The 17,240-nt window shown below is 41.4% G+C and overlaps 3 protein-coding genes across 3 annotated transcripts; all 3 read right to left on the bottom strand.

Annotated features, from left to right (window-relative positions):
- Positions 1–1,438: 1,438 nt before the first annotated feature.
- Positions 1,439–2,374, bottom strand: LOC114601285 (mas-related G-protein coupled receptor member H-like). The gene has a single exon (XM_028738496.2). It carries the CDS (start codon positions 2,372–2,374, stop codon positions 1,439–1,441), a length of 936 nt encoding a protein of 311 aa, XP_028594329.2.
- A 5,944-nt stretch (positions 2,375–8,318) lies between these two features.
- On the bottom strand, positions 8,319–9,197 carry LOC114601289 (proto-oncogene Mas-like). Its single transcript, XM_028738501.2, has one exon. The coding sequence runs from the start codon at positions 9,195–9,197 to the stop codon at positions 8,319–8,321; it is 879 nt and encodes a 292-aa protein (XP_028594334.2).
- A 6,252-nt stretch (positions 9,198–15,449) lies between these two features.
- On the bottom strand, positions 15,450–16,418 carry LOC114601290 (proto-oncogene Mas-like). The gene has a single exon (XM_077933614.1). It carries the CDS (start codon positions 16,416–16,418, stop codon positions 15,450–15,452), a length of 969 nt encoding a protein of 322 aa, XP_077789740.1.
- Positions 16,419–17,240: the final 822 nt, after the last annotated feature.

Consider the following 17,240-nt stretch of genomic DNA (forward strand, 5'->3'; position numbering starts at 1 on the left):
GAAGACATCTGAAGGCAGCCCTGTTTAAGGAAGCTTTTAATGATTAATAGACTATTGTATTTTAATATTCTGTTGGAAGCCGCACAGAGTGGCTGCAGAAACTCAGCCAGATGGACGGGGTATAAATAATAAGTTATTTTTATTATTTGTATTATGTCATTACATTTTCTTTGAGCAAACTGCGCGAAGTAAAATTTATTCCATCTTTCCACAATCTTTCCCAATCTTCTAGCTGTATGTTATGCCCAGTATCTTTTGCGCAATGTATCATTACAGATTTAGCTTCTTCATCTTTTGTATGCCATTCCAAAAGTAACATACATTTTTGACATCATTTTTACTTTATTACTTAATAAATCCAATTCAAACCTAAATCTTATATATTCACATCCTTTTTTGGGGGGGGGGGGTCTTCTTTAAACACTTCATTTGTTTGATGATAATGCAGCCAGTCATTTACCAAGGTTTTTTATTTCATTATAAGGTTTAAGTTTCCACTGGTCATCCATCTCCATCACCAAATCTCCATAGGTGGCCCATCCTTCCCCCCATATTTAACTTTTTTTTAATAGTTGTTGCCTCTAACGGCAACAGCCACCATGGTGTTTTACATTCTATTAAGTCTTAAATCTATTCAACAACTCATATATTGATTTTGAATTATGTGGTTCACAAAACCTTTATGGACTTTTGCCTTCTCATAACAAAAATATGCATGCTACCCAAATCTCTTATCAAATCCTTCCAGATCTAATAGAGCTGTATTTTTTAACCAACAAAGGCAAGAAGCTTCGTAATACAATTTCAAATCTGGTAGAGAGAAACCTCCTCTCTCTTTGGTATCTGTAAGTAATTTAAATTTTATTCTTAGTTTCTTTCCTTGCCAGATACGGTAAATCTTGGAATTACTTTTTGCCACTTTAAAATCACGAACACCATTTATAATCTCCTATGTCTTCCAACAGGGAAATACATGAAAGGGTTAACATAGCTGTTCAGGCAGGCACAAAAGTAGTCGTAATATAAGATCTAGGGAGGTTCTGAACTGAAAACAAAAATGCTGTTGTATAAGGCATTCAAAGTGTTTGCAAAAGTTCCATTCTGCCAGCCAAATCTACTTTCGCACCCCAGCCTACATCTTTCCCCAGCAGCTCCAACTGCAAGCTCAGAGCTCCCTGAATACATTAAATGCTCTTCCCATCAATGGACCCAGGCTTCCTCCATAGTCGTATATTATCTAGATTTATAAAATAATAAGAAGTTCATCAATTCCATCCATGTGTTCCAGACTGAGATTCTATGCACACTCTGAAATCAATAGCCAGCACTGAGCACAGGTCAACAAGGTTACAGACAGAAATTTGTAAATTGGGAACTAGATTGTGTCATCAGAATCACAATGATAAAGACATATTTTGGCAATATTTTTGAGCCATCATCACTGAGTTTCCAAAGAGATCTTGCCTGCCTCTCCAGGGTTTTCATCCTCTTTGAAAACATTCTGGAATGTGGCTTTCATGCTCTGCCTACACCTGCCACTTTTCTGTCTTCCAACCAGGAAATAAATCAAAGGGTTAACACTGCTGTTCACACAGGCAAGTATGGTGGCATATTGTAAGAAAGAAGAAGGTTCTGATTCAAGAACATGAAGAGTGATGAAAAAGGCATTGAGTGGAAAAGAACAAACGATACAGAAGAGGAGAGCCAACAAGATGGCTGCTATAAGTTTACCCTGCCTCCTCTGCTGTGATTTAAAGCAGACTGTGATGAAGAGGAGGAGAGCAGAGATAGTCATGAGTGAAGGACAAAGGAAGCCATTCACAACAAACTGAATGTTAAGGATACCACCAGATTGTAAATTAGCCAGGGAGAGTGTGAGGTGAATAGCAGGGGAAAGAAAACAAAATACCCATATTAAGGCACAGACAGTGGTGGACATGTTTGGTGGTCGGTGGCATCGATGCCAAAGTGGGAAAAGGACAGCCACACACCTGTCAATGCTGATGGCTGTCAACAGAAATTGACCCGTGCTGTACAAGAATATGAAGATAAGAAAAAGAATGTCAACTAGAAGGTGTTTCTGGCCATATACTTCTAACAGGAACCATACAGCCAAAATAAGAGTAACTGTCAGTAAACCAAAGTCAGCCATGGAAAGGTTCAGGATATAAGTGGTGAAAGGAGTCCTCTTAATGCAGAAGCCAAGCAGCCAGATGACAGTCCCATTTCCCAAAAGCCCCAAAATGCTGATTAAAAAGCAAAATAAATTAAATATATACTGTCCTAATGTCAATCCAGAATCATTATCAGTGTAGCTATTGTTAGAAAGAACAGTTCCATTGTCCGTTCCGTAATATTCCTCTCCAGCATTCATTGGGGACAGTGATGGGAGGGTGCAATTGATCATCATGATCAATCTTTGCTTTTCTACTTTGTCCGTTGTTTTCCTGCTGGAAGAATTTAGAGAACAGTAGAATTAATCTTTACTAATGGAAATAAGCAAATAAAAAAGCTAAAGCTTTGGAGATTAGTCTTTCATACTTTGTAGCTATTTTGGAGTGGGTGGTTAAGGTGAAATGAGTTGCTCTTTAATTGCCAGGTAAAGGGACGCGGGAGGTTCTGTGGGTTAAACCACAGAGCCTAGGACTTGCCGATCAGAAGGTCGGCGGTTTGAATCCCCACATTGGGGTGAGCTCCCGTTGCTCGATCCCTGCTCCTGTCAACCTAGCAGTTCGAAAGCACATCAAAGTGCAAGTAGATAAATAGGTTTACCTTCCGGCGGGAAGGTAAATGGCATTTCCGTGTGCTGCTCTGGTTCGCCAGAAGCAGCTTAGTCATGCTGGCCACATGACCCAGAAGGTGTACACTGGTTCCCTCAGCCTATAGAGTGAGATGAGTGCCGCAACCCCAGAGTTGGTCACGACCGGACCTAATGGTCAGGGGTCCCTTTACCTTTTAAAGGGGCCAGTGGGGCATGCAGCTACCTGAATATATTTGGGGTTTCAGAGAGTCTCTATGATAGGGTTCCCATATTCCCCAAAGTAAAAAATGCTTCCCAGGGCAAGGAACATAGCTCTGTGGTGCAACATCTGCCTCCTGTGCAGAAGGGTTTCATCCCTGGCATCAACCATTAGGGCAGACCCTTATCTGAAACCCTTGAGAAGTGTTGTCAGCCAGAGTCACACAACCATAGAATCTTAGAGTTGGAAGGGACCCAAGGGTCATCTAGTCCAACCCCCTGCAATGCAACAATGTAAAGCAATACTGGGCAAATTGGAAAGAGCCAGTGTGGCATTGTGATTCCAATTTTGGAGTAAGATCTGGGAGAGCAGCGTTCAAATTCCCACACAGACATCAAACTCACTGCAAAACCTCAAACCAGAGTTCCTCAGCCTGACCTATCTCACAGGTTTGTTGTGAGGATAAAAAGAGGAGGAAGACAAACCATGTACACCACCTTGAATGCCTTGGAGGTGGGTGTAAATAAATAAATGGACTAAATTTTTAATAGGCAGCTTCCTATACTTTTCTGTTCCTAAAACCTCATGCAGAATCTTTCACAGCTGTGTTATCTTTTAATCTTTCAACCCCAGGAATCGAAGCTGTGCTTGTCAATCATCATCATCATCATCATCGGTGCTTAATTCTGCCACACCAATTACTCGTCTTTCTGCTCTTGCAAGTGAAGAATTTCTAATGAGCTTTTCGCTTACCTGTGACTAATGTTGGATCAGATATTGTGATAGAAAGAGAGAGAGAACCAGAAGTAAGTAATCCTGTGCTTGAAGATTTGCAGACACCAATGCAACTCCCGAGTCTTGAGGAAGCATTCAATGCATTTAAGAGCTCATGACAAGATGTGCTGGATTGTGCCTGCTTGCCTTCATTTATGCTTAATCAGTTTGCCAGTGTCATGTGACAAGAGAAAAACAATTGTCACTGGGTTGTCAATATAGTCTTTAGAGGATTGTGATCAGGCACACTAACAGCTCCATTTGTAAAATATACAAAAGTGCTTTGAAAGGATCTGTTACACTTCAAAAGCTTGCAAGTAAGTTTTAAGCACTGAGAAGCACTTTGCTCCCCACGCTGGAGATTTCCAATTCACCCGGGGAAAGAAAGCCCAGCTAATGGGCTAGAAAGAGCAGGATGATGGTTCCAGCAAGAGGACCTCATTTTTTTCTGGGAAACCTCCTAGAAGGGGATACATACAGCCAATCTACTCCCACTTGTAAGCAGAGAGTTCTGTTTGGATAAAAGTAGGCTGCTTGGAATCTCTCAAGCCTCTTTGGTCCCAGATGCAAGCTACAAAAATTCTATGCATGGCAGGAGAGAGTGCAGGAAGGTAAGGAAGGCCCTTCTCATGGCAGAATTGGGGTGAATGGGAAGGATGAAGGCAGGAAACGGTGCAGCAAGGGTTTGTGAGTACATTTGCTCCTCTGCTTCAGGCAGCAAAATGTCTGGCACCAGCACTAACACTTCACATCCTTTCTTTTAGTTTTTTCTCCTTCTCTTTGGTGTCCTCAGATATTTCTTTTCCTTCATGCTCCTCCTCAAAGGCAACCTTTATGGTTAAGCTTCTGGACTCCTTTGTCTTCATCTCTCCTTCAGTTATAATATAGGATCATTTCCTGAACACACAGGAGATTGCTGAAGTATCTAGGCTGAGAAAAAAGAAACCTGCCCATGACTAATTGGAGCAATAACTAGTGGATATGACCATTTTAACAGGATATGAATTAGCCCTACCCGGCAGAGGCTGAATCTGGAATCATCTGCATGCAAACCACTCAGCCTCAGATTTTGGATACAATACTCTATGTATAACTCTCTAACATACCTTGAACTGTGATTTCTATGCAAGGATATGAGAGGTTATTCTTTTGTTCCATTGCTTTTCCCCATGAAAACCTACTGTTTACTGTTGTTTTGGGCCAAACATCCGAAGGGTATTTGAAGGGACATTCAACCGCCTAGTGTTAGACCTTAAGCTACTAAGGCTATCAGGCACTGAGATCTCCAGAACTCATTCTTTCCTAGTCTGCCACTTGGGATCCCTATAATTATGTTCATGTCACTGTGCAAAATGCTTGCTAAATATACAAAAAGTACAAAAACACAGGGAATATTGCAGCCAATGGATACAGTAACATAAGAGCCAAGAGAAGTTTCTTCTAGAAAGTGGCGAATTCCTGTAGATATTCCCCCACTCCCACATGTCACCCCCTGCTAACTATGCAATATGTTGATTAAAAGGTAGAATCCCAAAGTATATACCAATGGCCACTTGGATGACTTTAAAAGTGTACTGAACACATCAATGGATGATCAATTTATATTCTGCCTCCTCTGTGTGATGCAGTATGCCTCTGGTGACCAATATGCAATATATACTGTCCTAATGTCAATCCTGAATCGTTATCAGGGTGGCTATTGTTAGAGAGAACAGTTTCATTGAAAGTTCCATAATATTCCTCTCCATCATTCAAAGAGGACAGTGATTGGAGGGTGTAATTGATCATTGTGATCAATCTTTGCTTTCATACTTCTTCTGGTGTTCTCTGGCTGGAAGAATTTAGAGAAAGGTAGTAAAGTTAGTCTTTACTAACAGAAATTAGCAAATACAAAGCTAATACTTTTCAGATTAGTCTTTCATGTTTTTGAGTGGGTGGTTAAGGTGAAATGACTTGCTCTTTAATTGCTAGGTAAAGGGGCCAGTGGGGCTTGCAGCTACCTGAATATATGGGGGGTTTCAGATCTTATCTGTGATACGGTTCCCTTTTTCCCAAAAGTAAAAATGCAATATTATAAGAAATGTAAGAACCTAGGCAGGTATAGGGTGGTATATAAATTTAAATAATTAATGATGCCATATTATTATTTTTCTCACTCCCCTATAATACTAGAACTCAGGGCCACCCAGTGCATCTAAATGCTGGACAATTCAAGAGAGACAAAAGAAAATGCTTCTCTGCACAGCAGATAGATAAACTGTGGAATCCACTCACAAAGTATATACTAATGGCCAGCAACTTGTTTCCTGCAAATTTCTGTGTGAGATGTTTATTTTCCATTTGTTTTGTCATTCTTCCTGTTGTAATCCAACATATACAGCATCTCTGCTTCCACTTCTACTTTTTTGTTCTCTTTCTCCTGTTCCCAAAGTCTGCAATTTTTCCTGCGTCACATCTTTGTGTTGAAAAACAAGCCTTCTTCGGGAGAGACTGGCTCCTCTCCCAGGCTCCCGGCTTGCTTACCGGTGACCTCCCTGGCTGCAACCCCCGCAAGTCCAGGATAGGTCTCAATAGGCGACATCTCCCAGTGTGGGAAAATGCACACCCCCTCCCTCCTTGCTTCCCAGCAGGAAAAGGAGATTAGGCAGAAATGTATTTACATCGCTTTATTTCTGACTCTTCAGCACTACATAAAACATGTCCGATCACTTCAGACTCCTTCCAGCAAGTGGCAAATACTTCCTTTACATACGCAAGAGGAAGGTCTCAAATTACACTCTGAGCAAATTCCGGTGAATCGCCCTGTAAACTGACTGTAACACTGTTTCCCACAGACAGTCCCATCATGTGATGTTTTCAAGCTACCAGTTTGCAGCTGCGTTGCTTTCATATCATAACACTTTGTTTGTCAAAGTCTAACAAAATGTCTGGAGTCCTGCCAAACCCCCGGGTAAGTCTCCAACTTATCTTTCTCATCCAACACTCAGCCGCTAATGATCAGGCATCCCTCCAGAGCTGTGGTACATCTTCAAAAGCCATAGCCCTAATTGCGGTTCAGTGGAAGATTGGTGCTTTAAATCGTACCAATATTCTCACACAGTTCTATTTTTGTAACGATCCATATATATTATCTTATTCTCATTAATTTTCTTTTGCTTTTTATCAATCCATTAGCACCCAGGGGGAAGTTTTCCAAATAATTAAAGCAGCAAACACCATGTATATAAAGAAAGGGTAAAGGCTCCCCTCCCCCAACATACTGCAGTTCACTATGAAGAAAATCTTCTCTCCAGGTCGAAATGTTGCTGCTCAGTGGCTGATTCATTTAGCAGATTATCATGTCCTATTAGTCCAGTACACATCTGTAAGTTACATCCAATTTCATTCTAAAAAACAGAAGAACCTCTGCCCATAATGGCTGCATCAGATGGTTACCAATAAGCAAATTGCTTTGCACTCAGTGCCTCCTGTAATCCATGTCGGGATGAGAGCTAGGTATCAGACAATCTGCAAGTGGAGTTCACCCCCTCCCGAACACTGTGGGGGGAGGGCTTGCAATGACAATTACCCTCAAATCGTCCTTGTTTATGATCTGTGATCGATCTCCACTAACATGGGAGCTGCCTTCATTATGGCAGAAAGCACCAGAAGTCTCAGGCTTCACTCATCTGAGACCTCCGGGTATAGGGCAGTATATAAATTCAATAAATAATAATAATACATACATTCAATAAATAATAATCTGCCGATAAAAAAATGGAAATGGGGTTTACCTCTATGTCTCTCCAGAGATATACAACCTGTAGAAATTAACAAATAGATTTCTAATAAGTTAAACTAATTATAATAGAAGCATTGCCACCCACCCCACCTCACTCATGTTTAGCCCTCCACCGCTTCCCCCCTTTTCTTCCTAATGTATCACTAATGTTTCAACAAATGAAATTTGAAAAATGAGACATTGCACATACTTTTGTAAACCAAGAAATTTTTAATTAAAATATTTTAAGACGAAAAGGAGGAGGAAGAGGGGAGGGGGAGATACTGAGTTCAGAGTAGAACAAGTACCAAGAAATATAATAAGCATTTTTTTGGGGGGGGGGAATTAACAAGTCATTTTTTAAATTAAAGCCTTTGTGTTACAAAGCAAACAGATAACAGGGAAAGGTATATCTGTCGTCTCCACTTTCAGTACATAGTATATTTCACAGCTCTATTCTTCTTTGAAGTCATGAGATCCAGGTTTGGACTTGAACGTCTCACTTCTTTCTCCCATCTTCCTCCTCCTTAAAAAGCCTCTGTAATATGACCTTCAAGCTCTCCCTTGTTTCTTTTTTCCAACCAGGAAATATGTATTAATAAAATGCAGGTATATGGGTTTCTTTGAACTTCTGAACAGCCCCAGGACCTTGCCAAAAGTATCAGAATAGCAAGAGGGAAAAAGTGAATCATTCTGATTCTTTTGAAGCATCATATCTGCTGGCTGACCCGGAGTTCTACCTCCTCTCTTCCCTGTTCCTCCTCCTTGAAAACCCTCTGGAATACGACCTTCAAGCTCTCCCTTGATCGACTGTGTTTCTTCCTTCAAACCAGGAAATAAATCAAAGGGTTAACACTGCTGTTTAGGCAGCTGCATAAGAGCCCAATAAATATTTTAGTACTGTTTCCACTTTCAAGGGGAAAATGGATTAATGAAATGCAAGTAAATGGGAAAGCTAAGAAGAGGAAGAAGAGGAGGGCAAGTAGGATGGCTGTTAAAGCTTTTCCCTTCTTCCTCTGTTGTGATCTGAAGTAAACTTTTATAAACAGGACCAGAGTGGAAACAGTCATGAGTGGGAGGCAAAGTATAGCATTTATTAGAAACAGGTAGAAAAGGGGATTTGTTATAACTAAAAAAATAAAAATAATCATGCTGATTACAGTGAGCAGGAAAGCAATGATCCATATTAAGGCACACACAAGGGTGGAATAGTGTGGTGGTCGGTGGCATCGATGCCAAAGGGGAAAGACGACAGAAACACACCTGTCCATGCTAATGGCTGTCAACAGATATTGACCAGTGTTGTACATGAACAATAAAGCAAAGGTGCCAAAAGATATTATATTGAAATAATAATCACTGGCATGTAAGAATGAAAATGACTCCAGAAGATATATAATGGACAAAGTAAATAAGCATATGAGAGCCCCAAGGTCAGCAGCAGCCAGATGCAGGATGAAGGTGGTGAAATGATTCATCTTCATGCAAAAGCCAAGAAACCAGATGACATTTCCATTCCCCATAAGTCCAAAAATGCTAATAAATAAAATGGAGACGGAGATAAAAATGTCTTCTATAGGATATGGTGATAATTCATGATCAAAACCATCCTGGGGGGTTAGGAGGTCAGTTCCATTTTCTGCTCCAAGATCTTCCCCTGAAGCATCCAAAGTGGACCAGGATCCCAGGCCATCATTGCTCATTTTGCTTAATCTCTTCTTCTGAGCTATTTCTTCTATGGATCTTCCTACCAGGAGAAAATGAACAAATGTGGAGTCAGTTTTGGCTATAAAGCTCAACCATATTAAACTGAGACCCTCAAACTATAACAAAAGAGACATGCTGTACTGGGAAAATTTATGACTGATAAACAAAGAATGAAAGAAATAAAAACTTTAGGAATATTATTCTTTAGAATGTTTTTCAAAATTTATCAGTTTCAAAGGTTATGGGGGGGGAATGCAGTTTGGCGATGGGTTATGGATCCCCCCCCATTAAGGAATCTGCAGGCACAGCATCAGTAAGCATATCATTTTTAACCTAAAATTCCCCTCTTCTGCTCTCGGAGTCAGACATAACATCTGAAATTAGACTTGACTTCTCAAACTAACTAAACTGAGAGTGGGGCGGATGGATGGGGTCAATGTTTCAAATCTGGAGTGGAGAAGAGGAATGGGAGAAGGAGTTGAACATCAAGAAAACAAAAGCCATTATCAGTAGTAGTACCCCAGCCACATTGGACAGCTTCCAACATATATAAAAGCATAACAAAACAATGCACTGGGTAGGCATGTGTAAGTTTGTATTATTATTAAAATGTGATTTTTAACAAAACCAGATTAAATAAAACTCAAGTCAAATCCACTGTCCTGGTCTCACAGTGGCCAAACAGATGCTTAAGGGAAGCCTACAAACAGCTTTGGAACACAAAAGTCCTCTCCTCTTCTGTGGTTTTCTGCTGCCCCAACAACTCTTTGATTTCCCAACCCCACTCGGGGCAACTTTGACATTTGTGGGAGACCAACCTGCTTTTTTTTTTTTTTTTTTTACGAGGGCATGGGGACACTTCTCTCCAATCCCAGATTTGATAACATGACCCCTAACATTCTTCAGAGGGAAATAGGGATATTTTTCACTCCTCTCCTATTGACCCTCCTCGACCCCCATTATTTGTCCCCCACATAGTATTTCCTAACATAAGAAGTGTCACCACCAGTAAATGGTTTATGAAAGAAACACACACTATGAACGATAACAGAAAAATAATCTACACAAGTTAAAATGAGTTTAAAGCAGCAAAATGAGAGCTAATATCTCTCTCTGTGTGTGTGTGTGCATGCTCACATGTGCTGATGAGCCTGACATTGAGATTTTTTTAAAATAAGGTTGTACCCCTATAGTAGAGCACTTGTGAGGCAGATTATTTGTTTCTCCAGCCCTGTATTCCCTTCCTCAGGGATTCAGCCTAGGATTTTCTGCCTTCAATGCATATGCACTTCTGCTTATGGTTCCCCTTCCGCTTTTGCAAACGAACTATGCCAACTTGAGACATTCCCATGCCTGTGAGCAACTGTTGATCAGCAGTCTAGTACAACATCAACCTCTGTGCAGTCCCTGCCCTGCTGGAGAAGGCAAAACAGAAATGGGGAACACAGAACAAGATGAAAAAAGTGGTGAAACTGATTGAGTGGGATAATAGACTGCTAGAGGTATTCATGGTATTTTAAAAAGTGGACATAAGTGGGCAAGTGACAGCAATAAAGGCTTTTCTCATGTTTTCTTTGATTTAAGAAAAGAAAACAGATCCAGGTAATTGAAAAGAAATGATATACTTGAATATATGCCTTATATGAGCCCCCTCTTCACTCATCTTGCATTCAGTAAGTGCATAGGTTAACATAATAAGCAGATACAAAGCTAAACCTTTTCAGATTAGTCTTTCATGTTTTGTAGCTATTTTGGAGTGGGTTGTTAAGGTGAAATGACTCCTGCTCTTTAATTGCCAGGTAAAGGGGCCAGTGGCGCTTGCATCTACCTGAATATATGGGGGGGGGGGGTTCAGAGAGTCACTATGATAGGTTTCCCTTATTCCCCAAAGTGAAAATCCCTTGACATATGCCCTGGTATTCCTGGACATTTTGCAAATTTAGTGAAAATCCCAGACGTGTGCAGGAAAATCTGGACATATAGCAGCCCTACTCTATGAAACACATCATCTTCCTTGGCAAAAGCTCTCAGTTCCCTTTCCCTCTTAAGCCTGTAACGAAACCTAAATACATCTTATTGAAATAACTGGCTAATCTTTCCCTGTTCACCTCACCTCCCATTCTTTCTTTCTTTGCTTCTCCATTGTTCAATTTTAGATTGAACACAGCCTCTCCAATCCAACATGAATGCAATTCTTTTGTTCCCCTTTTCTATACATTTATGCAGGGGCAGAGGAAGGGTGTGTGTGGTGGGGGCAGTTCTCCCTGGGTGTCACCACTGAGGGGGGTGACAAAATGCCAGGTGGCACTCACCACGGGGCCTGCAGCACGCCAGAGCCACATGTCTCTGCTGGTAGTGACATAGTGGCTTGGGCACCCATAGGCTCCAGAGCCAGTGTGGTGTAGTGGTTAAGAGGGGTAGACTCATAATCTGGGTAACCAGGTTCGCGTCTCCACTCCTCCACATGCAGCTGCTGGGTGACCTTGGGCTAGTCACACTTCTCTGAAGTCTCTCAGCCCCACTCACCTCACAGAGTGTTTGTTGTGGGGGAGGAAGGGAAAGAAGAATGTTAGCCGCTTTGAGACTCCATCGGGTAGTGATAAAGTGGGATATCTAATCCAAACTCTTCTTCTTCTTCTTCTCCACACTGCCCCAAACAGTCTGCCCGCCTCCTCCCCCTCAGCTGTAGGGCGGCTGAGTGAGAGGAGGCAGGCAGACTCCTTGGAAGCCCCATGGAGTGTCCTGCCCCAGTGCCCGGTTGGCTTGTTCTGCCGCTGCATCTATGAGAAGTTGCCTGTTGAGAAAAACTATCTGTATGCCAAAAGGCTACATTTTTAGTTCAGCAGGAAGCAGGGCTGTCACAAGACTGCGTCGATACTCCGTCTCCATTCTCTGTCTCTGTAAAGCAGTTTCGTGCAAAATGCATGTGTGCCAAATGCATGCATGATTCTGCCACTGTGCCATGGCTCACCTGCCACCCTTCCAAATGAAGTATGTTCACATACGTACTGTACCTGTGAGAAGCTGTGGAACAGATATCATGAGAAGGAGAAAGCAGGAGTCACAGCGTTCTGTGCTGGGAAAAGTAGGCAGTTGGAGGATTTGCAGGAATCAATGCAATCCCCAAGCCGCAAGGGAAACTTCTAAGTCTGACCAAGCCGATTGCAAAATGTTCTGTAACCTACCCTCTCCTCTTCATTTTTGCTTAATCAGCTGGCCAACATCTTGTGACAAGAAGAAACTGCATTTACTGGTGAACAAGATAGTCATCAACAAAATTTGGAGGAGGCTGTTGCCCTCTAATCTCACGGTTGTAGAAAGTACTCTTGAGAAAAGCTGGTTTGCCAGTGTTAGAGATGGGGGAAGAAGCTAACACCTTTGTGACTTGACCGGGAGTAATTCATTTATTGATTAAAGCCATACCATGCTTCTATATTTCCATGCTCAATATGGTTAACAAAATTACAGATATACATGACAGTAGAAAAACACATGGAATATTGCAGCCAATTTATATAACGATTAACTATCATAAGGGGCATGAGAAGTTGCTTCCGGAAATTGGTAATTCCCTTTAATTTTCCATCCACTCTGAGGAATTCATGGAGGGTGCAACTACATATCAGGTTCTTCTTCTGCTCTTATATTCACTTGCCTGGGTGTAGGTCAAATGGATCTCTTAAGTTTTCACTGCAGAGTAGACGAGTACATGGTTTGCATGCTGTTATTTATTTGTGCTATTCGATGTGTATGGCTATATGTAGAAATTAAACATTATTCTTGGATTCAATTAACTTTTGTTTTCTAGCTCCAGCTTAGAGCAGAACACGAAAAACAGGCAATGACACCACAAAACCTTTGAAGTGTCTGGAAGAGAAGACAGTTTTTCAAACCTGTTTTTGTTGACAACAACCAATAATATTTTTTTTCATAGAATCATAGAATCATAGAATCATAGAGTTGGAAGAGACCACAAGGGCCATCGAGTCCAACCCCCTGCCAAGCAGGAAACACCATCAGAGCACTCCTGACATATGGTTGTCAAGCCTCTGCTTAAAGACCTCCAAAGAAGGAGACTCCACCACACTCCTTGGCAGCAAATTCCACTGTCGAACAGCTCTTACTGTCAGGAAGTTCTTCCTAATGTTTAGGTGGAATCTTCTTTCTTGTAGTTTGGATCCATTGCTCCGTGTCCGCTTCTCTGGAGCAGCAGAAAACAACCTTTCTCCCTCCTCTATGTGACATCCTTTTATATATTTGAACATGGCTATCATATCACCCCTTAACCTCCTCTTCTCCAGGCTAAACATGCCCAGCTCCCTTAGCCGTTCCTCATAAGGCATCATTTCCAGGCCTTTGACCATTTTGGTTGCCCTCCTCTGGACACGTTCCAGTTTGTCAGTGTCCTTCTTGAACTGTGGTGCCCAGAACTGGACACAGTACTCCAGGTGAGGTCTGACCAGAGCAGAATACAGTGGCACTATTACTTCCCTTGATCTAGATGCTATACTCCTATTGATGAGGCCCAGAATTGCATTGGCTTTTTTAGCTGCCGCGTCACACTGTTGGCTCATGTCAAGTTTGTGGTCAACCAAGACTCCTAGATCCTTTTCACATGTACTGCTCTCAAGCCAGGTGTCACCCATCTTGTATTTGTGCCTCTCATTTTTTTTGCCCAAGTGCAATACTTTGCATTTCTCCCTGTTAAAATTCATCTTGTTTGTTTTGGCCCAGTTCTCTAATCTGTCAAGGTCGTTTTGAAGTGTGATCCTGTCCTCTGGGGTGTTAGCCACCCCTCCCAGTTTTCCATATGTGAACAACAGAATAAACCCAAAAATATACATACAAGATTATTTCATATGTAAGTAGCAACGTAAGAGAAGAAGCTGTAGGGCCTGATGATACGTACACTTGAGAAAAGTTTCTTTCCTAGTCATCAGGAAGCAGGAAGCAGCTAACAACTCTGTGACTTGATTGAACGATATTCATTTATTAATTACTAATAGCATAGTATGCTTCTTTCTGTCCATTCTCAACCTGGTTAACATAATAATGTATATACAAAAAAGTACAAAAACACGGAATATTGCATCCAATGGATAAAGTAACATAAGAGCCATCAGAAGTTTCTTCTAGAAATTGGGGGTTTCCTGCATATTTTTCCCCACTCCCACACGTCACCCCCTGCTAACTACTCAAAACTCTGCCATTGTTTACAACCTCCGCTTTCCTCATATCAGATTCCCTCAAGGATGCAGCGTCGTCAAATATACCATTGCTTGAAGGGATTTAACTCAAACTGCTGCTGTTGTTTACAATTGTCAATATCCCCCTCTCATTTCCCCCCAATTTATACAAATGTCTGCTGTTGTTTGAAGTCACCATTTCCCCCTTGAAAACTGGCTTTCACTGGCATGCAGTGATGGCCACCAACTTGGAAGGCTTTAAAAGAAGAATACAAAAATTAATTGGGAATAGGCCTATAAACAGATACAAATCATGGTGGAGGCTGTGCTCTGCTTCCACAGCACAAGGCAATGTGCTTTTGGATGCCAGTTGCTGAAAATTGCAGAAGAGGAGAGCTCTTTTGTGATCAGGCCATGCCTGCTCGTTTCCATCATGTATCTGGTTCAGCAGTGTGAGAACAGGATGGTGGAGTCAATGGGCAATTGGCCAAATTCATCAGGTCCTTCTTATGGTCTTAGATTCACTTCTTGGGAGTAGATCCTACTGAATTCTAAAGGGCTTACTTCTGAGTAGACATATATAAGATTGCTCTGCATGCATGCCATTTATTTGTGGTGCTGGGTGAGTATAGCTATGGGCAGAAATTAAACATTATTCTTTGATTCAGTTAACAGCAGAAACAGATAATGTAGCAAGCAAGATTTAACAGTGTTAACAACCATAGAATAGATTTTTCCATATTATGTGATTCCATCTCACTTCTTTTTATGCTGCTTTTGAGGCAGAAGTCAATTTGTGTTTTGTCGTATCCATGATAGTCATTTTCTGACTTTACCTCTTGAACATTTCAAAATGTGCCTCCACTGGCGAAAACTGGCTTAGTCGGAGCTAGAATGCCTAGATAGGACTGAAGTGATAAAGCTCAAAGTGATGACCTTTTAGAGCTTCCATAGCTTGAGTTTCAGTGGCGGTATTGACTCAGTAGAATTGTAAATTGGAAACTAGATTGTGTCATCAGACTCACAATGATAAAGACATATTTTGGCAATATTTTTGAGCCATCATAACTGAGTTTCCAAAGAGATCTCCCCTGCCTCTGCAGGGTTTTCATCCTCTTTGAAAACATTCTGGAATGTGGCTTTCATGCTCTGCCTACACCTGCCACTTTTCTGTCTTCCAACCAGGAAATAAATCAAAGGGTTAACACTGCTGTTCAGAGAGCTGAGTATGAAGGCATATTGTGAGAAAAAAGGAGGTACCGAATGAAGAACAAAAAGAGTGATGAAAACGGCATTGAGTGGAAAAGAAAAAATGATAAAGAAGAAGAGAGCAAGCAGGACCATAATTAGAAGTTTCCCCCTCCTCCTCTGGTGTGATTTAAAGCAGACCCTGACAAAAAGGATCAGAGTGGCGACAGTCATGAGTGGGAGGCAAAGGAAGCCACTCACAATAAACTGAATGCCCAGTGTGCTAGAAATATTGAAATCAGACAGAAGGAGAGTGAAGTGAATTGCAGGGGAAATAGAAGAAAGTCCCCATATTGAGGCACAAACAGCGGTGGACATATTTGGTGGTCGGTGGCATCTATGCCAAAGTGGGAAAAGGACAGCCACACACCTATCAATGCTGATGGCTGTCAGCAGAAATTGACCGTTGGTGTACATAAATAGGAAAATCAAGTAAAACATGTACTCTTCAAGGTAAGTGAAGTATTTTCCCACTATGAAAGACATTCTATCAATAAACACAACTGTGAGTAAACCAAAGTCAGCTATGGAGAGGTTCAGGATGTAAGTGGTGAAAGGAGTCCTCTTAATGTAGAAACCAAGCAGCCGGATGACAGTCCCATTCCCCAAAAGCCCAAAAATGCTGATTAAAAGGTAGCTGATATTCAATATATACTCTCCTAATGTCAATCCTGAATTATTATCAGTGTACGTATTGTTAGAGAGAACAGTTCCATTGTCCGTTCCGTAATATTCCTCTCCAGCATTCACTGGGGACAGTGATGGGTGGGTGTAATTGATCATGGTGATCTGTCTTTGCTTTTCTACTTTGTCCGCTGTTTTCCTGCTGGAAGAATTTAGAGAATGGTAGAATTAGTCTTTATTAACAGAAATAAGCAAAGACAAAGCTAAAGCTTTGGAGATTAGTCTTTCATAGCTTGTAGCTATTATGGAGTGGGTGGTTAAGGTGAAATGACTTGCTCTTTAATTGCCAGGTAAAGGGGCCAGTGGGGCTTGCAGCTACCTGAATATATTTGGGGTTTCAGAGAGTCTCTATCATAGGGTTCCCATATTCCCCAAAGTAAAAATGCTTCCCAGGGCAAGGAACATAGCTCTGTGGTGCAACATCTGCCTCCTGTGTTGAAGGGTTCCATCCCTGACACGAACAATGAGCGTATACCCTTGTCTGAAACCCTTGAGAAGTGCTGTCAGCCAGAGTCACACAACCATAGAATGTTAGAGTTGGAAGGGACCCAAGGGTTATCTAGTCCAACCCCCTGCAATGCAACAATGTAAAGCAATACTGGGCAAATTGGAAATAGCCAGTGTGACATTGTGCTTCCAGTTTTGGAGTAAGATCTTGGAGACCAGCCATCAAATTCCCACACAGACATAAAACTCACTGGATAACTTCAAACCAGAGTTCCTCAGCCTGACCTATCTCACAGGTTTGTTGTGAGGATAAAAAGAGGAGCAAGACGAACTATGTATACCACCTTGAAAGCCTTGGAGGAAAGGTGGGTATAAATAAATAAATGGACTGAATTTTAGGAGGCAGCTTCCTATACTTTTCCATTCCTAAAACCTCATACAGAATCTTTCACAGCTGTGTTATCTTTTTACCTT

The sequence above is a fragment of the Podarcis muralis genome, chromosome 8 (assembly GCF_964188315.1).
Source record: "Podarcis muralis chromosome 8, rPodMur119.hap1.1, whole genome shotgun sequence".
Taxonomy (NCBI): Eukaryota; Metazoa; Chordata; class Lepidosauria; order Squamata; family Lacertidae; genus Podarcis; species Podarcis muralis.

Coding starts and splice junctions, on each gene's coding strand:
- LOC114601285 (XM_028738496.2), bottom strand. CDS start 2,374: ATGAATGCTGGAGAGGAATATTACGGAACGGACAATGGAACTGTTCTT.
- LOC114601289 (XM_028738501.2), bottom strand. CDS start 9,197: ATGAGCAATGATGGCCTGGGATCCTGGTCCACTTTGGATGCTTCAGGG.
- LOC114601290 (XM_077933614.1), bottom strand. CDS start 16,418: ATGATCAATTACACCCACCCATCACTGTCCCCAGTGAATGCTGGAGAG.